The following is a 27487-nucleotide window of genomic DNA, read 5'->3' on the forward strand; positions in this document are numbered from 1 at the left end:
ATTGGAGTTTCTGCCAGTAGAGATTGCGATTGGAGTCTCTACCAGTAGAGATTGCGATCGCAATCTCTACCAGTAGAAACTCCAATCCTACCAGTAGAGATTTGTCAGGGCTAAGGTTAGACTTTTAAGGTTAGGGTCAGGGGTCAGGGCAGAGATCAGATTTAAAGGTCAGGGTTAGTTAAGGTTAGGGTCAGGGGTCAGGGCAGAGGTCAGATTTAAAGGTCAGGGTTAGTTAAGGTTAGGGTCAGGGGTCAGGGCAGGGGTCAGATTTAAAGTTCCATCTCTACTGGCAGAGATTACAATCGCAAACTCTACCAGTAGAGACTCCAATCGCAATCTCTACTGGTAGAAACTCCAATTCTACCAAATCGCAGTCTCTACCATGACATATATATACATTTATACACTCACACACACACACACACACACACACACACACACACACACACATATATATATATATATATATATATATATATATATATGTGTGTGTGTGTGTGTCTGCATGTGTGTGTCTGTGTGTGTGTAGCAATCATAGACCTTGATGACAGGGGTAGCAGGTGAATTGAAAAACAAAAAACCTGAATTACAAATGATAAAAGATCCTCAAGCTTTATATCAAGATTCAAGACGTTCATTTGTCACAAACACAATTATACACAGTATAATTATATAGTGAACCTATGTTTTATTTTATTCGTATATAGTATGCCATTTTCTATTTTCATCTGTAGCTGGGAGTCACCAATCGTAATTTCACTGTGTGGAAACACCATGACAATAAAGATTCTTGATTCTCGATACTTTATATAGGGACCAGTTCCAAACTGAAACAATCAGAAAAATCTCTCTCTCTCTCTCTCTCTCTCTCTCTCTCTCTCTCTCTCTCTCTCTCTATATATATATATATATATATATATATATATATATATATATATATATATAAATACACTGACAGTCATTAAAAACTTTGAGACCATATTTTTCAACATGATTTTTATTTTGAAGCCTGAAACTGGATTTTCTTCATATGAATCACTTGTTTAGCGTATTGGCATACAGAAACAAAAATCTAAAGTTTCAAGAATGATTTAAAAAAAAAGAATTTCACAAAAGAAAACGGCATCTGCCAAACACAAAGTCACAACAGTCAATACCGAGTATGGCCTCCATTTGCTTCGATGCAGGCAGCAATCCGTCGGCGCATGCTTTGGACCAGGCTTCTGATTGCGGGTTGGGAACAGCCCATACGCCTGGCTACATCACTGTAGCTCAAACCGGCCTCCACCATACCCAGTGCCCGGAGACGTTGTTCATGTGATAGACGCGGCATGATGCTGTTCACTGGACTAACAATGGTGGCCTTTTTTGGGCCTTTATATAGGCCTTCAAAACCCATCCTCAAATTGTGCAGATACTCACTGAGTATTGCTTGGTGTGTATTTGGTTCACTTTTGCAAAGTGACCAACCCATGTGCAATGAATCATGACAAAATGACAACTCATCATTATCTCAACTACCAGGGCACTAGATCATCAGTAAATCCACAATGAATAATTACAACCCCCCTACAAGTAGAATTCTGTGTACATTTCTACCTCAAAGTTTCTATTGACTGTCAGTATATATATATATATATATATATATATATATATATATATGATAGTATCTTATATGATAGTATAATATTAATGCTGAAACGATCTTTGTAATATTTGCAAGCAAAGTGCCTCTGAGTGTGTGTTAAGTTAAATCTATAAAAACTATTCATACGTGTAAAGCTTTAATTTGACAATATCATCCCGTATTTCCGGTATAATTGAATGAAATTAACAACTAAACGTCATCTTACGTCACCAGAAGAGGGCGGGTAATTACCTGCAGCAGCAACTTCTTCAACAAGAATCCTTTCTGCAGTGTATGTCGACATTGCTTTGAAACGGTCCCGGATAAGCGGAAGAAAATGGATGGATGGAATTAAAACTGAACCATCAAACCAGCCCACAACCAAAACACCTGATTTTTAAATCAGGTCTTTGTAAAATACTAAATTAAAGTCCTGTATTCAAAATTCTACTTCAGTAAATGCACAAAAGTGTTAGCATCCAAATGTACAATAAGTACAAAAACTTCAAGGAAAGAATGGCCCATTTATTTGAGACTTTACCTAATTCAGATATTTTAAGGAGCCAAAAATATAATAAAACACAATGATTTATTTGTTGATTTAAATTTGTAGAACTAATCTGATCCTGTTGTGTGACCAGTACCAAAGAGTGTTAAATAGATATAGTGAAGTGAAAATCACATTTCCTTCTATAAAAATATTTTAAAAAATGGAAATACTCAAGTAAAGTATCTCAAAATTGCGCTAAAATAGTTTTACATTATTTTACAAATTTACATATTATCAAGTGAATGCACTTATTTCCTCACAATTGAACATATCACGTATTCTCCCCTTCAATCTGGTCTAATTATGATCTTTTGTCTTGTCTCGCGCCACCATTTGGCCAAATAGAATTCTTGCTCTTTGTAGATTTGTTTCAATCATTGCTGCTGTTTGTTTTCACGGCCACTATCACAATGATGATATAAAACAAAACAATGTGTCTTTCACTTGAATCCTGAACCTTCAACAGTTTTTTACTAATAAACCCCCTACAGAAGGAGTTTAAAAGTCAGGGGATGTTTTCAGGATTTATCCACTGTTGGTTATTTGATGCAATGCATCTAATCTGCCTCCAGAATTTGATTGTGTGTTCCTATCATTATTTGACATATGTTCTATACGCACATCCATTTAAGCACAAAATATAAAAAGTGTCTCTTCGGGACCTGTGTTTGACCCATCACCTACTGCAGTTTAAAGTTGTTGTGGTGGTCAAATATGGGGTTAATGTGCAACCTAACATGATGAATTATCCGATGTTTACATTCTTGAAAGGCAGCAGTAAATGTGACCTACAGACCAGGAGCTTTGTAGTTTATCTACTGCACAGCTCTGTATGAGGAGTTGATAGTGGGACAAAGTAGTTTCTTCAAGGACATTTTAACAGCAGTTTAATTAAATGCATGTGACCTATGAGTCCAAGACCCTTTAATGCTATGTTTTTAATCTCAAGTAATGCATTAAATTCCCAACAAATACTTACTGACTGCTCTTACATGTAAAGTTCCTTGCGCGTTATGAGGACTAAGCCACATTCATGTAGTGACCAGTCAGAGATAATGATTCTATATGTTTGCATCTGAAAAATATTGTATTTTATTTTTAAAAAATCCACAGGTTTTTTAGTCTTATGTTACTCTGCAAGGACATTATAGTTTTATAAAATTAAAAGTTAATTTTGTGTGAAATTTCTATGCTTTTATGTGTAATTTACATTGGAAATTACAAGCCATCTGACAATGTGCAAATATTATAAAACAGGAATAAAATTATAGGAGCATTGGCCGAAACAGGAGCAAAGTTTTGATATTCTGCTGTTTGTTGCTACGCTACATCCGAGAAATGAACTAATAGCAGTATTAGTACCACACTTACTGAGGGCAAATAAATCAAGAACATATTATTTTTTGCACCCATGAAAAATGTTAAAACAAGCAATGCAACATCCTGTTGAATGTTCAAATGCAAGTAATAGAATAAGACATCTATTCTTGATTATGTTAGTCAGCTAAAATATTATTAATAATATTACGCTAAGGAACACGGTTTGTCTGTCTGTTTGCAACATTACCGAAAAATGGACTAACAGATTTGGATTAAATTTTCAGGTAAGGTCAGAAATGACACAAGGACCACCTGATTAGATTTTGAGAGGACCACAATTTTTTTTAAAGCTTTCATCTATCTGAAATCATACAACGATTGAGCAGCCTTGGTGGAGTACTGTGCTCTCTGAGTGCTTTTCTTGTGTATTGTTGTTAATATTAGCTTGCTTTCTGATCTAGTCTTAGCTAACTGAAAAAACTCTCGAGTACTTTCAGATTTAAGATAAACTGGGTGTGTTAAGTTTGAAGGAGACAAATCTTAGACTTATTCTCAGGAGTGTCATGTTCTTGGGGTAAGTAGGACTGACTCCCCAAAGCCCCAAAGGAATGATTGCCATTGCCTGGAATGAAATGTTTGCAGTACCTTTTTCTTCAAATAGTCTGTGTCATCGCTGGATTTTAACTGGCCAAACAAAATGTTAATAAAACATATATAAATAAATATCATTTATTTATTTATGTAATTTATTTCAATGGCATGTTTTTGTATGATTCATTTTCTTTAACATTTATGATGTAATAGGGAAAAAAAGGTATTTCCTGATAGCAAAATATTGAGAAACAATTATTACTGGTTTAAACATGGAATGAACTGTTTATTAACCACTACAGCTTAATTTGTAGAGTTGACTGCTCAGTTATTTGGCAAAAAAATGTGGGAAAAGATGAATGGGAGATGGGCACATCTGGATTAAGAGAAGAAATACTGCTGATGCATAGGACGAAGGATTTTGAATCGCTTATCTACTCTACTACACTTACAGGATTATCAGTCCTGCATATAGGAATAAAACGCCGGCTTCTTGCCGACTTGACATGGAAGGGGATGTAGCTCAGTGGTAGAGCGCATGCTTTGCATGTATGAGGCCCCGGGTTCAATCCCCGGCATCTCCAGTAGCTTTTTCGTTTCACCCTTTTACCGATGAATTGTCTTTCTGACAGTTAACAGTCGTAATTTTAACATACAACATTTCACTTTCGCGACTGCCAGTGAACAGCTTTTTAAATAAAATGAGGCGAACAGTATAGCTTTGGAATCACTGCGCCTACGAATAGCTTTACAAAGTTTTCAAATTCGACACTCATGCAGTTTTTGCATTTAACATTTATACGTACATACTGGTACATATTATGCAATACAAAGCCAGTTCCTAATAATTTAAATCAGTGAATCACTACATACTCGTTACGGCGTATATAGACCAAAAGGCAACAACCAAAGAAGAAGTCTGTGCAGCTCGGTCAAATTTACGACACCTTGCGTTACTTGAAATAACTTTACTGCTTTTAATCTGTTATTTTCACCCAAAAATGGGACTAACTTACATTTGTAGAATGAGAACAACCGAACTGATAAACTATTGCGAGAATCAGATTTTTCCCACACTTTTAAATGCACCATAAGTCCGGCCCCAGCGGTAACTAAGGAGATCAGAGTTATGTTTACTACAAAGATGTCCTCCTCCTGCTAGCTGCTAGCTTGAAGCTGGTCCACAAAATGACCAATATCTGATGATCATCCTGTCTCTAACAACATTATTCCCAGTTGGAGCTTCCTAAAAACTTCCGATAATGCAACTGAAGCATCTGAAGACGCTTTTAACGCCCCAGGTAAGTTCACTGACAAGTAAGCTAACGGATGAAAAAAGTACTGCTAATTCGCCCAAGTATACCTAACTAATTACAACGTTGTTCATGATTCGCGTGTGTTCAAATATTATCTCCTAATAGACAAATTACATCGGCTCTATCAGTTAAAACAGCTTAATGTAACCTGGAACATGACTGCAGCCCCAGCTGTTATAGAAAATAACGGAATGTAGCGGGCTACGGTTAGCTTAAACTATCCATCCATCCACCCATCCATCCATTCTCTCTACACCGCTTTATCCTCCTTAGGGTCGCAGGGGGGGTGCTGGAGCCTATCTCAGCTGACTCGGGCCGGGCAAAGGCAGGGGACACCCTGGACAGGTCGCCAGTCTGTCGCAGGGCTAGCTTAAACTAGCTAATAAAAAAAAGATACACAGCCAAGACACCAGTCAGTTACCGCTTATTGTTTTTTTCTGCCTTTGTAGGAGGGAGCTGCCAAAGTAACATGCATGGCCTGGGCTCCCAACAACACCAAATTCGCTGTTTGCACTGTTGACAGAGTGGTGCTGCTCTATGATGAGCAGGGGGAGAGGAGGGACAAGTTCTCCACCAAACCTCTGGACTCCAAGGTGATCAGGACGAGCACACAGAAATCTGAGCAGGAATACATTATGTAGCATTGTATTAGACTGATATTTAGTGTTGAAATCAACCCTTTAATATAATGGAAGCTGCTAAATGTGCTGAATGTGATGGATGTAATTTACCAGATAAATATATATGTGTAATTCTGATGAGACTTTTCAGGATTTCTGTAAAACCCTCACAGAACAACATGAATTCAAACAGCCGAGACTTTAGAAGCAACAAACCTGAAATCTGATGTGTCTACTAGCATTTAGAAATAATATATACGTGTAAACGCGGTGTAAACAAATGTTCACCTTTTCATAATTGTTACAGTGAAAATAATAATTCCCTGTAATCTTTTATCAGTATGGAAAACAGAGCTATATGGTCAATGACATGGCCTTCTCACCCGACTCCACCAAGATCGCCATCGGCCAGTCTGACAACATTATCTTCGTCTACAGAATCGGAGAGGATTGGTAATGCCCTTTTGTTGATTCCATATTTCCCAGTTAATTCCATTTTGATATGCATGTTGATGCATATCAACATGCGAGCAGATTTCTAACAGTTTTATCTTCTCTCAAAGGGGAGACAAGAAAGCCATCTGCAACAAATTTGTTCAAACGGTAAGTTAACATTAGTGGACACTTTGCTTTGGCAGCAAACCACTTGCTGAAAGAGGCGGTCAAGAGAATAGTAATAGGAAGTTCAAATTTCCAGCTTTCATGCCGTTTTGCAATGCGGCATCGTTGTTTTGATCGTTTTTTTTCCCGGTTAACTGTCTTGCAGAGCGCTGTGACTTGCCTGCTTTGGCCTGCAGAGAATGCCATTGTTTACGGATTAGTTGATGGCAAAGTAAGTCAGCAAAACTTTCTTCCTTCACCTGTGGCATTGGCATGGCCTCACACATTATTACTGGTAAAAGTATCAGCAGTAGAAGCTTACATTACAGTGGATATAGAAGAATAATAGTTGTGTCATTTTAGTTTTATTGCCCTTTTTAGTTCTTAAGGCTCCAATTTCAGGTTTCGTAGAATAGAAATAATAGTAGGAATAGCAGAACTGTAATTTAACTACATGTAAAAATACAAGCTTTCAAAAGCCTATGAGTCAAATGCTGAGTACACTTCTGCATATGTAAAGATTATTTGCTAATTTGTTTCTGCGATTTTTTTTACAGGTTCGCCTCGCCAACACTCAGACGAATAAATCTTCCACCATCTACGCCACAGAGTCCTGTGTTGTCTCACTGACATCCAAGTAAATTTTTAATCCACATCTATATTTAACTATGACCAACAAGTAGTATGAGGTGCACTGCTGATTTTTCCATCCCAAAATAGTGAATAAGAATTATATGATATCAGGACTGCCTTTCATAAAATGACATTTGCTGATTTTATCTCTTGTTCAATGCTGTTTTATTTCTTTTATGCTGCTCTCACTGTCATTTGTGCAATCTCCGTTGTGCCTCAGTGTTTCTGGCAAAGGTATCCTGTCCGGCCATGCTGATAACACAGTTGTGCGCTACTTCTTTGATGATGAAGGCTCAGGAGAGTCTCAGGTACCCATGCTCAATTACATTATTTATTCTTGTTTGACCATTTATAAACTGTATACTACTATGTACTTGTTTTTCATTTTTAAGCCTCCGCACTAGTGACAGCTGTTTCTAGAGACATTATGTCTTCAGGTTGTCCATACATCTACTGCATTCTTATGAACACAATGTCTCAGGAAAACGTGGAGGGAATTTCTTCAAATTTGATGGACATTTTCCACTTGGATTCAAGGGTGAACTGATTAGATTTTGTTGATCAAAGGTCACTGTGATGCCATAAACCATGATTTTGGCCCTAACTCAAGAACCCAATCATCACCTGCTTAATCCTGCAGACCTTCACGGGATGCTGCAGCCTATCCCAGCCGACACTGTGCGAGAGGAAGAGCACATCACAGAGCTAACCCAGAGAGACAAACAACCATAAATCTAGTTATGAAGGGTGCCCCACACTGCAAAAACTCCAAATCTTACCAAGTCTATTTTTAGTCAAAATGTCTCATCCCACTCGATGTAAGATAAATGCACTTAACAAGTGACATTTCAGCAAGATGGAGGGACTTGTTTTAAGACATATTATTTTGTTTTGGGTTGAATTTTACAAGAAAATCTATTTTCACAGTGTAACTTCTGATGTCCGCATTTTCAACATTTTTGAACATTTTTTGGTGGAAATAAAAAATGTAAAAGTGTTTCTTTAAGAACATTCACATAAAAATCAACCAAAATCCAGCGAAATTTGTTGGATTTTGATTGATTTTTATGTGAATGCTCTTAAAGAACATATTAGAAGTCTTACTGATGTATATGTAGTCACTTTAGATATTTTTAGGATTTTTTTGGAAGCGTTTTTACTCTTTTTTTGAAAATATTTACAAGAATTTTATTCCCAAATTTGGGAGATTTTTTTTAAATAAAAATTTTAAGGGAAACTTTTAAGAATTATTGGAATTTTCTTGGGGGCTGCATAGCGGCGTAGTGGTTAGCACTTTCGCCTTGCAGCAAGAAGATCCCGGTTCGAATCCCGGGGTGGGCCTGGGATCTTTCTGCATGGAGTTTGCATGTTCTCCCTGTGCATGCGTGTGTTTACTCCGGCTTCCTCCCACAGTCCAAAAATATGCTGAGGTTCATTGATCACTCTAAATTGCCCGTAGGTGTGAATGTGAGTGTGCTTGTTTGTCTGTATATGTAGCCCTGTGACAGACTGGCGACCTGTCCAGGGTGTCCCCTGCCTTCGCCCGAGTCAGCTGGGATAGGCTCCAGCACCCCCCACAACCCTAATGAGGATAAAGCGGTGTATAGAGGATGGATGGAATTTTCTTCCTGAAGTTTTTGCAAATTTTCAGAAATTTGGGGAATTTTTTTGCAGATTTTTTTTTTGTATTTTTTTGAGATAAGGAAACAGTATTTTTTGGTGCTTGTAAATGAGGACAACAGGAGAGTTAAAACATCTCAAATTAGAAGGTTACATGAAATCGAAACTCTATTTTTGAGTGAAAAAATGCTTTTTCTTTAGCTTATCTGGCTTATATTAAGACACCTAACCTTGACAGTCCTGGTAAAATATAACTTAAAATACGTTTTCCCAGCTAAGTTTAAGATCTCATGATTCTAAATATTGTATCTCATTTCAAGAAATCTTACCAAGCCATTTTTCAATTGTTCTATTGGTAGATTTTTTTCACTTATTTCAAGGTAAAAGTTCCTTGAAATAAGTTTTTTTGCTTGTTTTGAGAGGGGCATTTTTTCCAGTGCAGTACCTCAACAGATTGAGCAGGCGACCCATAAACGAGGACTATAATCCCTGACACAGTGGTCACGGGTTCGAGTCAGACCTATGGCCATTTACTGCATGTCTTTCCCCCACTCTGGCCAAAAAACATAGCTTAAAAAAATCTAAGTATGAAGATTTTAAAAATTGTATTTGTGTCTTCCAAGTCCACTCCAGTTGATGCACTCTCTTGCAGGGTAAGCTGTTGATACACCCGTGCCCACCCTACGCTCTGGCCTGGGGTGCAAACAGCATCATGGTGGGCGGCTGTGACAAGAAGGTGGTGGCCTACGGCAGAGAGGGTCACGTCCTGCAGACCTTCGACTACAGCCGTGACCGAACAGAGAGGGAGTTCACCGTTGCCGTCACCAGTCCCAGCGGGCAGTCTATTGTGTTTGGCAGCTTTGACCGGTCAGTGTATGCTTTTCTCTCCATTACAGCACAGATCCGTTGTCAGCAGTGTGTTACATTGTACATGAGCTCAGAGAGACTCGACAGGCACTTGATAGTAACAAGTCACCTTTCCTCTGATATCTGTCCAGGCTTCGGGTGTTTAACTGGGCTCCAAGGAGAGGCGTGTGGGATGAAGCCAAACCTAAAGAGATTGTCAACCTCTACACCATCACCAGCTTGGCCTGGAAGAAAGACGGATCACGTCTTTGTGCTGTAAATACTTAACCTGTCTCAGTGTTTTAGTCTACAGTGTGACCTCACCATTGATCTTCTTTTAGTAGACCTTTTGCTCTTTGTTACTCCGCCAAGGAACGTGGTGGAGTTATGTGACGATTGGCATACGTTTGTCCGTCTGTCTGTTTGCAACATTACTCAAAAATGAACTAATGGATTTGGATGAAATTTTCAGCTCAGAAATGACACAAGGACCAAATGATTAGATTTTGGCAGTGATGTGGCTTATAGTCTGGATATACGAATTTGTTAAAGATTTCTGTATCATTGCCAGATAACGGTATGGCGTCACTGTAACTATGACAACAAGTAAACACTACATCAGCTGCCTGCTGAAGATCACATGATTGCGATCCTACTACAAATCCACCGCTGCAGACTTATCAGGACTTATCTGTCGGAAATGATACAAGGAACAAATTGTGTGGGTGTTTCCGAGTTCCATCAAATTCCGCTTCCCGCTGCATATTTAGGTCACGTGATTCATATCCGTACATAATGTACACATGCATAATACACACCTATGCTCAGCGCAAGGTCATTTTGTTCGTGGGTACATCCATATTAAATGACCACATTCTATGGTGCCGCGATTTCTGCCACAAGTTTTTTCAAGATTTCATCCGTCAGAAATGATACAATAACAGAGCAGCCTTGGTGGAGTACTGCGCTCTCTGAGTGCTTTTCTTGTTTCTTCAGTTGTTGCAGCACTAACATGTGCATGGGTGGGAAACACTTGTCATTAAAGTAATCCAGTTTTTGACTGGAATTACTCTGATATTGCACATACAAGCCCAAAAACAAACCTGTGAAAACAGTAAATAGTGTTTTATGCGTTTCTTTGTTCTGTGTGTCTGGACAGGGAACGCTGTGTGGAGGAGTGGAGCTGTTTGACTGCTGCCTGCGAAGAACCATCTATAAGAACAAGTTTGAAATGACATATGTGGGCCTGAGCCAGGTAACACCAGCCAGACATAAAATAGCAGTCTTAATTGAAAGAAAACAACCACAGTTTTCTTAATTTCACTAAAAAAACAGCAAAACAATCCAAAAGAACAGAGCGGCAAATAAGCAGTTTCAGCTGTCACATTGTCACTTTGCTCTCCATCTCTTGCCGATTAGCAGATGATATGGAACTGATAACTACCCAGTTGATTGTCTGAGAGCACTAATTCAGATTTAATGAATCAAGTGCAACAAACAGCCCAGTACTTTGAATTCATGATTAAGAAAGGGGCAGCAGCAAGTGAAGCTCCAGAAACAATCAGCCAGTGTTTTGTTCCGCTGTTTTGTATTCAGATTTTTTAATTAATTGATGAGTTGAATGTCACAGAAAGTGGCATTTACAGACAACGGGAAGTGTAACTGCAGTAAATATACCTCTTCTCTTTTTTCCTTTATTTGCATGTGCTTGGATATGCTAGTTCTTTGCAGGAAATGTGAATATAGATCTTTCATCATTACTGTGCTATCATTTGCAGTATAACCCTTAGAAAAAAATTGTAATCATGAAAAAATATCCAAAGTTAATTAAGTCATGAATTGATGTTAATAGAGGAAAATTCTAACTGATGAGATTCTGATTAAGAAATCAATCTGAGCATCTAATGAAGCAGAGAGAGAGCTATAATTACAGTCTCCGAGCCAGTGTTTATTAATAAAACATCTTCTTTGTTGAAGAACTGAACTGAGCTGAATGACTGCATGACAGTTTTAGGAGGCAGGGAAATCTATGTGTGTATTTGCTGTATGGAAATCAACCATCAACTTATTTAGCTGCGCTTTACTGATGCACAAATTCAATACATTTTAATGTTGAACACTCTTATTACTCATTAAATAAGTCAAACTAGACTGTGTAATTCTTGGAGAAAGTGCATTTTTGCTACCCGTTTATTGTCTATGGCTCTGCTTTACTCCAAGAAGGGTGAATTAAATGAAATGAAACAATTAAACATTTAAATTAGAATACAAATACTAGTGATAAAACTGAAGTCAATATATTACAATAATGCCAGAGTCTATTATAGAAGTAATAACTGATAACAGTGAATTACATAAAAAGGTAAAAACTGGCATAAGCACAAGCCTAAAAAGAAAAGTTTAGTGGTTTTGTTGGAGGCTGTATGTTTAATCAGATGCTCTCACCTCCTCTGGAAGGCTCAGCATGATGCATCCTCTGTTTGTCTTCGCTTTTTACATTTAGTTTCTTGAGAAGACATTTGGATCATCTGAAGAGTTCCATGAAAGGCCGGAAAACAGACACATATGTAATTTTCAAATCTAGAAGTAAAAGCATAAAGCACATGTGCAATATTTCTGAAGGGGCAATATGCATTTCCAGTTTTGTTAGGGAACTACAATTTGACCTTCATTTAACAGGGAAATGTCTCTCTCAGATTAAGAAGAGTGTTGCAGCCAAGACAGGCAGCAGCACACTGTTACAGGTTACAGATGTAAGCCCCAGCCAATGCGAGTCAATTATACCTGGTGCAGCTAAGTGTGTCCACCTCCAAGTCCCATAACTTTACTTTCAATTCATTTGGTGAGATCAGCTCTTTGAGATTCGTTCAATTTTGCAACCGATGTCAAACAAAATGAGCAGTGTACTTAAACGCCCTTTTCTACAACTAAGTACGGGCTTTGTGAGCAGATAGCAGGAACAAATCCTGGAAGCAAAGACAAAAGCTTCCCATGTGTGAGTATCACACCAACGGCTGCCAGTCCTCTTCTGAAGTGATATAAACATGACTGTGTCCGGGTGTGTGTGGAGCTGACAAGAAAGCCACAAAATAAACTTCTGAGTAAAACTGGACTAAAACTGTTGAAATGTGTGTGTCTTGTATGTAGTGTGTAAACAGTATGTTGTTGTGTGACAGACGTATCAGGGAAACATTTGTAAAGAGCACAGAGATCATAGAAGCTGCTAATTACTAAACCTCCCTTAGATGTGAATGGCCAGATCACTAAGGTTGCCATGGTGATGACCCCTGCAGCATTCTTCCTGAGTCTGACTGAGATCTGGCTCGACATACCCATTGAGCGTTGGCTATGAAGTCAAGACTAGAACTCCTCCTGCCAAAGTTTTACCACTGTCAGCGCCCCAAGACTTTGCTGAACACATCAATGTTTCAGTCGTGTTCCTGGTATCAAATTTGTGGAAAATGGAGCGAGTTATAAAAATAAGTTGTTTGTTTCTCTGAAAGCCTAGGTTTTACTTTGTATTGCATCTATGAGGTAATGGGATGGCATTGTTTCCTTTCTAAGCTTTCTAGGTAAAAAGGTGTTAGTCTGTTGGGTTAGAGAGTTACATTGTGAAAAGGAAAACATCTTTTTCAACATTTTGGTGAAAGAATGATACCCGTCATGTAAAAATTGTGGCAGCGTAAGCAAGATCGATCTCAGCTCCGAGCTTTCCTACTATTCACTCGAACAGGGATTTTTACTGACTTGTCATTTTGTGCAGAAATCCAACCAGATGTTTTTCTACTCTGCTTGCAGGTGATAGTGAGGAACCTCTCCACAGGAACTCGGGTTGTCCTGAAGTCCTACTACGGTTATGAGATAGAAGAAGTCAAGATCATGGGGAAAGATCGCTACCTGGTGGCTCACACCTCCGATACTCTTCTGTTGGGAGACATGCTGAGGAATAAATTAAGCGAGGTAATACTGAGCATACCTACTGCCTAGTAATCAACCCTCCTGTTGTCTTCATTCACCGGCACGAAAAAATATCCAAAAATTCAGCAAAAAAATTCCCCAAATTTCTAAAAATTTGCAAAACCTTCCGGAAGAAAATTCCAATAATTGCTTGAAAGTTTCCCTGAAGAGTTTTATTTTTAAAAAATCCCCCAAATTTGACAAGAAAATTCTTAGAAATGTTAAAAAAAAAAGTGTAAAAATCTTCCAAAAAATCCTAAAATATCTATAGTGATGACATACATATCAGTAAAACTTATATATTTTATTTATGAACATTCACAAAAAAAAAAAAAAAATTCAACAAAATTTGCTGGATTTTGGTTGATTTTTTTGTGAATGTTCTTAAACATTTTTCACATTTATTTTTTCCACCAAAAAATGTTCAAAGATCAAAAATGTTGAAAATGTGGACATCAGAATTTTCACTGAAAAAAACAAAACAAAAAAAATCTATTTTTTCCACATTTTCAAACTTTGCAATGGGTCAATTTTGACCTGCAAGACAACACAAGGGTTAAACATACTAAATGATAGATATGCTTCACAAGTAAATATTAGTGACAATATTACGGTGTAATACAAGCACGTGGGCCAGTTGGCAAACTTTAGCTCTATCCTTTTACTTTCAAGTAAATTATTCCTCGTTTCCTTCCTGCGGTTAATGAAGGTGAACTGTTCACTTTCTCTGCTATTTGTATCAGTGCTAATCCTGCTTCCTCTGTCTCCTCTCAGGTGCCTTGGCCTGGTTCTGGGGGAAATGAAAAGTTCTTCTTTGAAAATGAAACCGTAAGTACACACATGTATCTTCGACAAACCTGGAAGCCTTTCTTGCAAATCTACTTGTAGTGTGTGCAGCACTGCCAGAGAGCACAGAGACCTGTTTAGCTAAACAGAATTCCCTCTGCCAAGAAGGTTGTATTTCATGCCCTGTCTTGTTGTGCCTCAAACCACAATCCCCACTGTGTTGTGTTCACTGATGTTTCATTTGAATAAATGCTATTTTTTCAGGTGTGCATGATTTTTAATGCTGGAGAGCTGAGCCTGGTGGAGTACAGCAGCAACGAGATTCTCGGATCAGTCAGGACAGAATTCATGAATCCACACCTCATCAGGTGGGCCGTTACAATTACACCAACACATCTTAAGTTGCTTCCTTGGAACAGCTAAACCGGTTTGTGTGGTTCCAATAGCAACATAAAAATACTCAAACAGATGTTACTGATCTAATTAAGTTGAACTGCAAAGTGGCAGAAATCCCAGAGTTACAACCGCAATAGAAAGACTCCAGTACAAACATTTCGCAATTTTATGAGCCCAAGTAGGACATTTTTATGGGCTACAGTAAAAAGAAATACTTCACTTGACTGTGGGTGTATTCAATTACACATTATCTAGTTTCTTAAGCACATTTGTGACCATCCATTCATTGTCTATATACCATTTAATCCTCATTAGGGTCACAGGGGGGCTGGAGTCTGTCCCAGCTGAATCGGGGCAAAGGCAGGGGACACCCTGGACAGGTTGCAGGGCTACATATACAGACAAATAATCATTTGCGTTCACACCTCCGGCAATTTAGAATAATCATTTAACCTCAGCATGTTTTTGGACTGTGTGAGGAAGCTGAAGCACCCAGAGAAAACCCACACTTGCACAGGGAGAACATGCAAACTCCACGCAGAAAGATCCCAGGAAGGCCAGGATGCAAACCAGGGATCTTGTAGCTGCAAAGCAAAAGTGGCAACCACCACTGTACTTTGCAGAGCCTCGTTTCTGACCATTGAGGTTTAAAATTGTGTAACACGGCTTTGCAGAAATGGTGAATAAATCACGGTTTTCTCATTTTGGCATTTCTGGAAAAACTCTGTTAGGATTGTGGGAGTGGAGTATCCAAGCGCAGGCAAAAGGTGGTAATGAAAAAGGGTTTATTTTAACAAAAACTCCAAAAACACTACAGCAACTAGAACTGGGGCAGCAGGGCAAAAACCAAATTAACTAATGCTGTGGCACTACAAGGCTCCAAACAACAAAGCAGAGGGGAAGTACTCACACTACAGAGGAACTGAAACGAGGGAGCAAAAAACAGACCGAAGTAATCCAAGCGACCGAGTCCAAAAGGGAGGGGTAAGCCACAAAAGGAAGAAGCAGCAAAGGTCCAGAAACAAAAGTAGTCCATAGATGGGGAACAGAGGCTGTGGCAACATAGAGAAGACGAACAATGCTCTGACAAAGACTGAGGGAAGCAGAGGGTTTATATTGCTGAGGGAACAGGTGAGAGAATTTGACTAATTACTGCAGCTGGTGCCAATTGAGGGCAATCAGCAGGCAGAGCTCGAGGGCGAGTGACCGGGAGAGAGAGACAAGAGGGGAGGCTGGCAGACAGAGGGAGACAGAGACACACAAACCAAAACACACACAAAGGACAATAATGGGGAAGAGAAGGAAAGGGGGAGACAAAGGGCAGGAACAGGACCATAACCATAACACCTCTTTGTACTTTCCAATTTTGTGTTGTTCAAACAACATTACCTGTTTTTGCTGTCCTTTTGACATTTTATTTATAACAGTATCTGCAAAAAGTGTCATAAATCAATAAACTTCTTTTCTCTTCCTTTGTTTTCAATGAATAACAAGACAAGGGAATATACATGCCAGTTAAGCAGCGTCTGCTGTTAACCCTGATCGCTCCCAGTGAATGTGTTTCCAGCTCTGTCCATTAGATGGCTGTATTGAGTTGCCAAAAATCCTAGTGCCATTACAGAAAGAAGAGCACTGAGTCAGTGAGACAGCTACTCAGCACACATCCATGCTAATGTATTCAGACCTGTCAAAAGTGTCAGGACTGACAGCCCCTCGGTGACTGGCTAATGGCTGTTGAGGCGAGCAGGTTTCAGAATCCTCTGACTGCTGCTCGCCTCTGGCTGGACACTGGAGCGTGACAACATCATGACCTGGTGTGTCCTGGGATTTCAAGTATGACGACCAGCAGCTGAAGCCAATTATTCTGAGCTGATGCTGGATTTATTACTTACATGTTTAAACACACGTTGTTGAATTCAATCATGTTACACTGACCTGTCTTTTAGTAACGCTCTGCATGTGTGTGTTTGTGTGTCTAGTGTCCGACTGAATGAGAGGAAGCAGAGAGGGGTTGAGGACAACAAGAAACTTGCTTATCTGATCGACATAAAAACCATCGCTATTGGTAAGGAAGAAGGTCATATGTGTAACATGAATACACACATTGGGATCAGAATTCCCTTCGATTTTTATTGGCAATATTTAGAACAAGCACCAGTTCTCCTCAGTGGAAAATATTCCATGCTGATGTTGAATATCTAAGATGTCCATTATTATGCCCATGTATGGGGATATGAAGTGCTGGAGGCATTTTGTTTTCAGGTTGTCCATCTGTCTGTCCCATTTTTGTAATACTGTAATAACCCCTTGAGGGAATTTCTTCAAATTTGTCACAAACGTCCGCTTAGAGTCAAGGATGAACTGCTTAAATTGTGTCGGTCAAAGATCAAGATCAAGATCACTGTTACCTCGCAAAGGTAGTTTTTGGCCATAACTCAGGAATTTATGCGCTAATTATAACACATTTTACACAGTTTTTTATAGGATGAAATAATGAAGTGATGACATTTTAGAGTTTTCTGTGACATCAAAATACTCTGCCAAGATGCTTCTCTGTCTGCTATTCAACACAATAACTCAGGAACAGAGAGATGGATGTAAGCTGCAGATTGAATGGTTGGTGGAGACATGAAACCATGAAACGGTAATTAAGGTTCCCTAAAAAACACACTTAAAATGAAGTTTTTTGGCTGTCTGATCAGACATTAGCACTGATCTCACTGTCTTGCTAACATGCTATTGTTCACTGTTGACAGTTTGTACTGTGGGTTTTACTGCTTTAAACGACACATACTTTACACTAAAGCTTTGTGATGATGCTGTTTTTATGCATAACTGCAGTAATCATACATTAGCATCCCCCTGCACCCTCCCTAAATGAGAAGCATTATTCCTGGTTTCTCCTTTAATGCCAGCTGTAGTTTTGAATCCAATATGGAGGATATTTTTTGGTTCCAAGAGCAGCTTGGTGAGAACTGTCAGTACCTGACCAAGTAATAGTGAGTCATCAGTTGTGATCAACAACCCTGTCGACTCTTGTGGATTAAGATACTCTGTGACCATTTATTACGTTTTTCTCCATGAATCATATAGTTTTTCTTGTTTTACACAGGAACACAGCCAGACTATATAATGACTACGCATAATTTTAAACTCCTAAACTTCTAAAACTACAATAATTGCAGGATCAGGAAATTCAACTGTATAATTTTCATCCAAGTGGGTGATACCACATTTTAATTAAAAAGACTGTATAGGCCGCACATGTCAGCAGACTAATATCAGCTCAGTCCCAGTGCAGGTAAGTTTTGAATGTGGAGAAACTGCTCCCTCTGCCCCATAGAATGATGGGAAATTATAAAATAACTGACTGATTTCTGATGTTGAATAAAAGGCCAATTTCAGCCAGATGCTGGCAGTCTGACTGCTGCTCGGTTAATCTGCCGGTTCTTTTCTCCCCTCAGTGGACTTGGCCGGAGGCTACAATCTGGGAACCATCAGCCACGATTCCAAGATTGACTGGCTGGAGCTCAATGAAACCGGACGCAAACTACTGTTTAGGGACAAGAAGCTGCGGGTGAGAATAAAACAACAACACCTCAAGGGATAAAAAAAAGTGGAAACAATGAGATAGAGACCTAGAGGCATGAAGACAGAGGGGCCAAATGGTAGACAAGATAATGTTTAGTAATGTAGCGAGTAAAGTAGAAAAATCTGTCCTTGGTTGGGGCATGTCTACAGTTATAGCCCCGTCAATCACCCAAAACATGCCTTTAGGCTCCAAGTGGAACCATCTTAGTGGTCCAGGTACCATGATGGAAAGTCAGACTATATATGGTTGCCCTTTGCCGAATGGGAACATAAATTAAACATAAAATGTTAGAAATTTTACTTATTTGGTGTGCTGCAGTGGTTACCAAAGTTTTTTGGTCTATGACCTGTTCAAACAAAGCAATGTCAACTTTTCGTGTTTTATTAAAATAGCTTTAAGAGGCCTAAAGAAGAAACATCTGAACATTCTGGTTTTCTGACAACCTGTCCTTCAGTGAGACTTTCCACCACTGAGTTAAAAACCATGTAATCTAGCATAATGTCAACATTCATGTTTCACAGTGAACATGGTTTCATATTGCATGAATGTATAAAAATAGAATGTACAAAAAGAGCAGCAACTGCTTTATTCTTTGTTCTTTAAAATGACCACATACAGAGAATTAAAATCATAGAATTACAGTGTACAACAGAAGTGACAACACCATGCACAGTACCACTGAAATATCAAACAATTCATAATTGTATCACCTTACAGTACTTGAATTACTAATTATTACATAATTGAGTACACCTGTTATTTCCAATTAGCCTAACCGCATGAACATGGTTCTAAAATGACCTGTGAACACCAGAACTTTCTCAGTATTGGACCTATGGGCTGTGTCTGTCTGCATGTCTGCATCATGGCTTCACATGGAAAAGAACTGCCAGTGGAAATGAACAATCTGATTGTGAGATTTCACAAAGACAGTAAAAGATACAGGAAGAACTGTGACCTACCTAAAATCAGTCGATTTGTTGCACAGTTGCAGCAGTAATGAAGAGACATAGAATTAGTCATAGTACAGTCCCACTAATTAGAACAGTGTTGGTCATCGTCCTTAAATGAGGGCACTGACAGTGCGCTGCTTGAACAATCTAGCTCCTAAAACCATAAGCCGATGGGCTTTAGACATCGGGGGCATCGGGGGTTGTGAGAGTTTCTGTGACAGCTCAGACAGTGTGAAGGACTTTGCATGACAACCTCTATGGATAGCATCAAAGAAAACATCTTTTTCTTTTTCTTTAGCACAAAACTGAGGGATTAAACGTGCTAAAGTATTTGAAAATAATCTTCATAAATTTTCTCTGGTTAGATGAGATCAAGATAAATTTGTTTGACTCCGATGGGGTGCAGCATGTTATGAGTGAACCTGTCCAGAACCGCCACAGTGAATGCATAGTCCTGACAGTGAGGCACAGAGGTGGGGGTGTGATGATGGAGCTGATGGAGCTGCATGAAGGCAAAGGGTGTTGGGCGATGACATTCATTGATGCACCATGAATGTTTATGCACACGATGACTTCCTGTCTGAAGAAGTTCGGCAGAAGAGGAATATTCTAGCATGATACCATCCAAGTCCTACAGCCAAAATCAAAGAAGCAGTTCTAAACACGAACAAAGTGAAAACTATTACCTGACCAAGTGTGCCGCCTGACTTGAATTTAACAGAACATTTTTTGGGAATTTTAAAGAGAAAGGCAGAGGAACACAACCCATAAAATTATGTCTGCACATATGTGTGCAACACTGGTATCCTCCATGCCAAAGAGAATTGAGTCTATTATCAAAAATGATGCATTTATAAAGTACTGAAAAAATAAATCAGGAACTTCATTTAACTGACTTTGGTTGCGTTGGGTTTATACTATAGGGTAGGGTTTATATAAAATAGTACATTTAAACAGTTAGTTTCCAATTTTACATACAACCACATTCCCTACTGTTCAGCTCAGTGGTAGTAAAATTACTGAAAGGTGACACAATGTTGAATCATTTGACATTTAAGTGATATTGCACATGGGTGTACTCACTTCTCTTGTATACTGTGTATGAAGAACAAAATCGCTTAAGCTTCTTTTGCATCATTTACTTTGCTTTCTTAATCCAGTAAGAGTCTTTCTTCAGTTCCTAATGTCCATTTTTTCATCTAAATACACAAAGATCGCTTCACTGTCATACACCTCATTATGGAAACAAAAAACGTTTAGCAAAAATGTAATTGTTCCTCCTGTTGCATGTAAGAGGGTGCTGGGATTCACAGAAGCCTTGTGTGCGAATGAGAGTGGCAGGGAGCTGTTGTCAGTTGTTGCCCCAGGGTAATGAAGGAGTTTGATGTTTGAGCCTTGGGGCAAAGACATGGAGAACTCAGATAATTGGGAATCCCTCAACGGAGTCTTAACTTTTCACTGTAGTTGGACTCACTATGGCACATAATGACGTTTTACAAATGTAATGTTCAAGTTTTTTACTATGTACAAAATGAATTTTGTTGGGTCTGCATGTGAAATATTTATGTGCACTTTAAAAAAGAAAGGGAGGGTAAAGCTTGACGGTCATTAGGACCAGAAGAAATGTCAGTAAACACTGTAAGTTGTGTATTTCTTATGCAGTCTGAGATCTCTACTTTATATTTTAGCATGTTGCTTTCCTTCCACACTGGTCTGTTCTTCAAATCTTTATCTTTTATTCTTCTGATCTGTGCACCTTCTAGCCGCTGTTAATGAATTGCTTGAAAATACCTTGCACCTTTAGGACTGATGTTGCAAGAAAATTGGATGTGCTACATCACAGTAGCTTCTTAACTACAAGAAATTTAATCCAATATACTAGACAACCAGAGAGAAATTTCATTTTTCCTCTCTTTCCACCAGTAAGAAACCGGAAAAAGTCAAGTCGTAGAACAAATGTTTCTTTAATTGGAACTCGCTTTCAAGTGAACTTATCAACAGGCGGAGTGTCCTCATTGCATTTTAAGTTGGCCAGTGGAGCTCCAGGGTGAAACTATAGACGGAGCATTATTAAAATTGGTGGGGGGGAGATATTAAGTTAGCTGATTACAACAGCGGGTGTTCCGTCATACTCGCACATACATATTAAGTGCTGCAGGAGCGTCTGTAGCTTATACATTCCATAATCTCGTCTCATCAAGAGCACAGTAGAATAGATTGCAGTGTGAGTATTCACGTGGAGCTGGTGGAAGTTAATCAACTTTGTTCAAGTCAAATGAGTTTAACTATGCTAATGTAAACTTCCCAGTACAGGGTGCTAACAAAGTCTACCATCCTTCCTTTATCTGTCCCCACGTATCAAACATTAAAATAAAAAAAGGATGCACTTTAATCCATGTAATAATCTTTACCAGTGTTGCAGAAGCGACATATCGTATCAAAAAGGAGAAATGTGACCCAGAGTTACGATGTTTAACAATAAAGGAATGGTGACGAGATTAAGAAGCTACATGAAAACGTACAATAGAATACGATCTTAACGCTTGTTGTGGAAACATCTTTGTCAGTCATTGATTTCCAAAAGGTCTTTAATTTCTCATTTTTCGTTGACATTTTGGGACATATGCTGAATTGCTTTCTTGCACAAACTTCAGTACTCCTGTGTGTGTAGTAAAGCTGCAGTCAAAAGCCAGTTAACTTAGAATAAAGATTCCAAACAGGGGGAAACAGCATGATTGGTTTTGTCCAAAGGCAACTAAATCTGTCAACCAGCATCTCTAATTATCGCTGATTAATGTTATGTTTTGTTTATTTAAAGCATTTCAAATCAAAATGTATTTTCCCCCTCAAATTGAAGTTTTCTTGACTATTTTAACTTTCCAAAGTTATCTTTCCTGTTTGAATACAAAGTTAAAATAGACCTGTAAGAGTTTATCTTACCTTATTTGTCAGAAATTTACATATTTTCCTGTTATTGACCGTTTTATTAACAAAAATGTGTATTATACTTGAGCAAATGAAACTCCAGTTAGATTCTTAGGTAGGTCAGTTGAGACAGTATCTGATAAAACTCGGAGTGGGCTAACTCTAATAGATTCTCTCTTCTCCTTTGATACGGAGGCTATCCTGGCATTATCCAACAGTATTTGGACAATACAAATACAATTAAAATGATTTTTAATGGTGTCGGGACCAAAATTGTCTCTTGAGTCCAGCCTCATCTGTAACATTTAGAAATGAGAGTCATAGCATTAATTTCTAATAATCTCATTTAACTTTTCACAAGAAAATAAATCTGTGTGTTCTCTAAAATGTTGAACTTTTCCTTTAAAACTGTATGTAGATTGCTTTTGATAAGACCAGATGACGTGCTGATGGAGAAAATACGAATCTCACTCTTTTTCTCTCTCCTCCTCAGCTCCACCTGTACGACATAGAGTCCGGTGTGAAGACCACGGTGCTGAGTTTCTGTTCTTATGTCCAGTGGGTGCCTGGTAGTGATGTGGTGGTCGCCCAGAACAGGGGCAGCCTCTGCATCTGGTACAGTATCGACAGCCCAGAGAGCGTCACTATGTTCCCAATCAAGGTGAGACTTTGTTCTGTGTGTATGTGTGAGTGGAGAACATGGAAACGTGTCATCTGTTACATATTTCTGTCACTGAAGGGTTACAAGAGGACAACTCTGGGCTCATGAGGGTTATTTTATCGAAGCCACAGAATGCATTTTCATATATATCATTCGTATTTCTTTAAAAGATCACAAAGCAGCTTTAGAATGATAATAAAAAAAATTGAAACTGGTCTGGATCATTCACCATTCTGGGTATTGGTGAACTGTCATTCCTCAAAGAAGAAAAAGTCACTTATTCTAAATTTAAAAAGATTGAAAAAAAGTCCCAATCTCTGGACCAGTGCTACTATACTACTTTGTTGTCTAAAGTTTGGTGGTGATATTTTTTTTAACAGCTCACCTGTTTTTTCTTTTCTTTTCTTTTTTATTTTTTTTACCCAATCCGTGTTTTACTTTTACTTCCCTCAAGCTTTGTGTCTCTGAGCTCCTGGTAAAGCCGACAAAGCACAAGTTTTTTTTCTGCTGCTGTCCTGGAGCAGTTAGTTGCCCTCGGCATGCGCAGGGTTTTGAAACTTGCTTGCGTAACAGTTGCTGGTGTTCTCATTAAAAATAAAAAACAGTCAGAGCTGCCTCTCGTGTGCACACAGTTGGACAGATTTCTCTTTTTGTGTGAAGCATTGTGCAACACATTGTGTTTTGTAGACACATAGCAGATAGCTTTAACGGACAAACAGTTGTTGTTGGATATATGTATATCTATATATATATGTATATCTATATATAGATATAGATATAGATATACATTACTGGTCAAACGATTTAGAACTTACAATTTTTCCAGTTATTTATGTTAACGTGTCATTGTACTCTGAAATGAAAGTATGGAATAAATAAACAAATTAAGAAAAAAATAATAAATACATTTAGAAACCAACACCAACGACAGTGTGTGTGTGTGTGTGTGTGTATATATATATATATATACACACAGTGGATACGGAAAGTATTCAGACCCCTTGAAATTTTTCACTCTGTGTCATTGCAGCCATTTGCCAAAATCAAAAAAGTTCATTTTATTTCTCATTAATGTACACTCAGCACCCCATCTTGACAGAAAAAAAACAGAAATGTAGAAATTTTTGCAAATTTATTAAAAAAGAAAAACCGAAATATCACATGGTCATAAGTATTCAGACCCTGTGCTCAGTATTGAGTAGAAGCACCCTTTTCAGCTAGTACAGCCATGAGTCTTTTTGGAAATGACGCAACAAGTTTTTCACTCCTGGATTTGGGGATCCTCTGCCATTCTTCCTTGAAGATCCTCTCCAGTTCTGTCAGGTTGGATGGTGAGCGTTGGTAGACAGTCATTTTTAGGTCTCTCCAGAGATGCTCAATTGGGTTTAGGTCAGGGCTCTGGCTGGGCCAGTCAAGAACGGTCACAGAGTTGTTCTGAAGTCACTCGTTTGTTATTTTAGCTGTGTGCTTCGGGTCATTGTCCTGTTGAAAGGTGAACCTTCGGCCCAGTCTGAGGTCCGGAGCACTCTGGAAGAGGTTTTCCTCCAGGATATCTCTGTACTTGGCCGCATTCATCCTTCCTTCAATTGCAACCAGTCATCCTGTCCCTGCAGCTGAAAAACACCCACACAACATGATGCTCCCACCACCATGTTTCACTGTAGGGACTGTATTGGACAGGTGATGAGCAGTGCCTGGTTTTCTCCACACATACCGCTTAGAATTAACACCAAAAAGTTCAATCTTGGTCTCATCAGACCAGAGAATCTTATTTCTCATAGTCTGGGAGTCCTTCATGTGTTTTTTGGCAAACTCTATGCGGGCTTTCATGTGTCTTGCACTGAGGAGAGGCTTCCGTCGGGTCACTCTGTCATAAAGCCCCGACTGGTGGAGGGCTGCAGTGATAGTTGACTTCGTGGAATTTTCTCCTATCTCCCGACTGCATCTCTGGAGCTCAGCCACAGTGATCTTTGGGTTCTTCTTTACCTCTCTCGCCAAGGCTCTTCTCCCACAATTGCTCAGTTTGGCTGGACGGCCAGGTCTAGGAAGAGTTGTGGTCATCCCAAACTTCTTCCATTTGAGCATTATGGAGGCCACTGTGCTCTTAAGAAACTTGAGTGCTGCAGAAATTCTTTTGTAACCTTGGCCAGATCTGTGCCTTGCCACAATTCTGTCTCTGAGCTCCTTGGGCAGTTCCTGCGACCTCATGATTCTCATTTGCTCTGACATGCACTGTGAGCTGTAAGGTCTTATATAGACAGGTGTGTGTCTTTCCTAATCAAGTCCAATCAGTTTAATTAAACACAGCTGGACTCCAATAAAGAAGCAGAACCATCTCCAGGAGGATCAGAAGAAATGGACAGCATGTGTGTTAAATATGAATGTCGCTGCAAAGGGTCTGAATAATTATGACCATGTGATATTTCAGTTTTTCTTTTTTAATACATTTTCAAAAATTTCTACGTTTCTGCTTTTTTTCTGTCAAGATGGGGTACTGAGTGTACATTAATGAGAAATAAAATGAACTTTTTTGATTTTGGCAAATGGCTGCAATGACACAGAGTGAAAAATTTCAAGGGGTCTGAATACTTTCCGTAACCACTGTATATGTGTATGTGTGGTGTAGTATCCACGATTCTTGAAATGCCAATTTACTTTTACTGAATAATAAATACACCATTGCAAAGTTTAATGAGTTTACTTTAGTAAATGTATCAATACTGCAATGAAAAAATACTTCATTACAAGTAATGGCCCTAAAATATCGAAGTAACATTAATGTAAATGTTCAAAAATAAAAGTACATGTAAATGTCCTTGGTGAGTATTTATTATTAATATTACTGATGTACTGATGTATTAATATGTAAGTAGCATTTTGCTGCCGTGGCAGATCAACATTAACCTAATTTTAACTAATTCAGAGACTGTTGAGAAGTTTAAACTGTAGCAGGGCCTCGTATATTTTAAGATGATCATATCTTTTTGTGTAAAATCTTAATCTGTAAAGTTAATAGTGACTAAAGTGGTTTAATAAATGTAGTAGTAGAGTATAAAGTGCAATGTTTCCAACGGAATTAATGTGATTCGAAGCATCAAAGAACAAATGGCTCTAGTGTGCACTTATCCTCTGTTTCATCTGTCTTTGCCAGGGAGATATTGTGAATCTAGAGAGAGCTGATGGGAAGACGGATGTGATTGTGACAGAAGGCGTCAACACGGTGACCTACACACTGGACGAAGGCCTCATTGAGTTTGGTACCGCTGTCGATGATGGAGACTATGACAGGTAAGTTCCTTATATGCCACACAAAACGGATACAGCCCATCAAAGCCATGAATGGGATGCAGCGTGAGCATCCGTCCATCCTTCCATGTACTCCGTGATTTTCTGGGTCAGAGGCACAGTGACAGCAGGGTGAGCAGAACAGGCCAGATGTCCTTTTATCCAGCAGCTTCCTCCAGCTCTTCTTGAGTATTTCCTGAGCACTCTCAGGCCAGCTGGGAGATAATATACATCCCTTCAGTGTGTGGTGATTTGAACACCTCTAAATGATGGTCTTGTGAAGGCTCCTAATCAGATGGAGTAAATGATTATAACTGACCTCTGTTATTTTGGAGGAGTACCAACTGAACTTTTCACTCTGGCTCTTTAGGATCCTTTAGGAGGATTTTTGGTTGCTTGTATATTATTCTGACATGAGACAGAGGTATGCAGACATCTTGAAAACTTGCAAAAAGCACCGATTTCAGTCAAAAGCCCCACAAGATGTCAAAAAGTGTTAGATTTAATTTATAGAAGTTTTAATTATATTATGTTGTTATATTTATATTAGATTTTTCTTATATTAGATAGATAGTCTTACTCTAGGCCGTACGGTCAATTATAAAACATTTTTGTATTAAATTGCAGGCTTTTGGGAGACATTATACTAGTCCTAGGTTTGTTTCGCCAGGCGATTGTGAGTGCAGGAGGTTGTTCAGTCCTCTCATCAGCACCATCAGGTCTATAGTAAACACTGCCACTAAGGCCAACTACCATGCTAGGAAGGTGTATATTTTTGCAAAAATGTGCTTTGAATCATCCATCCATCCATTATCTATTCACCGCTTAACCTTCAGTAGGGTCCCAGGGGCCTGGAGTCTATCCCAGCTGACTTAGGGTGAAGGCATGGGACATCCTTGATATATCCCTGGTACATGCAAACTCCATGCAGAAAGATCCCAGACCAGGACACAAACCAGGGATCTTATAGCTGCAAGGTGACGGTGCTAACCACCGATCTACTGTGCAGCCTGCTTTAAATCAGGTTAATTAAAATAATATTTTTATTTGATTAATCTATTGATTCATTTTGTGCTCTAATTCCAATCCAGTCATGTTAAATACGTTCATTATATAATTAAGAATTACTGGTATATGCTGCTGTGAAGTACAAAACAAAGTAAATATAATAATTCCAAGCTACATCATTTCTGCAATGCTGGAAAATGG

At 38.8% G+C, this 27487-nt stretch overlaps 1 protein-coding gene and 1 non-coding gene across 2 annotated transcripts in view; both read left to right on the top strand.

The window, feature by feature from the left end:
• Positions 1-4600: 4600 nt before the first annotated feature.
• On the top strand, positions 4601-4672 carry trnaa-ugc (transfer RNA alanine (anticodon UGC)). The gene has a single exon. It is a non-coding gene; the product is annotated as a tRNA-Ala (tRNA).
• Positions 4673-5121: 449 nt separating this feature from the next.
• Positions 5122-27487, top strand: part of ift172 (intraflagellar transport 172) — a 69474-nt gene continuing 47108 nt past the window's right edge. The window contains exons 1-17 of the mRNA XM_051960661.1: positions 5122-5389; positions 5854-5997; positions 6365-6477; positions 6588-6627; positions 6791-6856; positions 7182-7261; positions 7478-7565; positions 9530-9744; positions 9876-9999; positions 10883-10978; positions 13522-13683; positions 14455-14508; positions 14731-14834; positions 16842-16927; positions 18327-18439; positions 22826-22993; positions 26145-26281. Of these exons, the coding sequence (XP_051816621.1) occupies positions 5351-5389; positions 5854-5997; positions 6365-6477; positions 6588-6627; positions 6791-6856; positions 7182-7261; positions 7478-7565; positions 9530-9744; positions 9876-9999; positions 10883-10978; positions 13522-13683; positions 14455-14508; positions 14731-14834; positions 16842-16927; positions 18327-18439; positions 22826-22993; positions 26145-26281 (1829 nt within the window). The 5' untranslated portion in view covers positions 5122-5350. The remainder of the gene's footprint in view (positions 5390-5853; positions 5998-6364; positions 6478-6587; positions 6628-6790; positions 6857-7181; positions 7262-7477; positions 7566-9529; positions 9745-9875; positions 10000-10882; positions 10979-13521; positions 13684-14454; positions 14509-14730; positions 14835-16841; positions 16928-18326; positions 18440-22825; positions 22994-26144; positions 26282-27487) is intronic.

The sequence above is a fragment of the Acanthochromis polyacanthus genome, chromosome 16 (assembly GCF_021347895.1).
Source record: "Acanthochromis polyacanthus isolate Apoly-LR-REF ecotype Palm Island chromosome 16, KAUST_Apoly_ChrSc, whole genome shotgun sequence".
Classification (NCBI taxonomy): domain Eukaryota; kingdom Metazoa; phylum Chordata; class Actinopteri; family Pomacentridae; genus Acanthochromis; species Acanthochromis polyacanthus.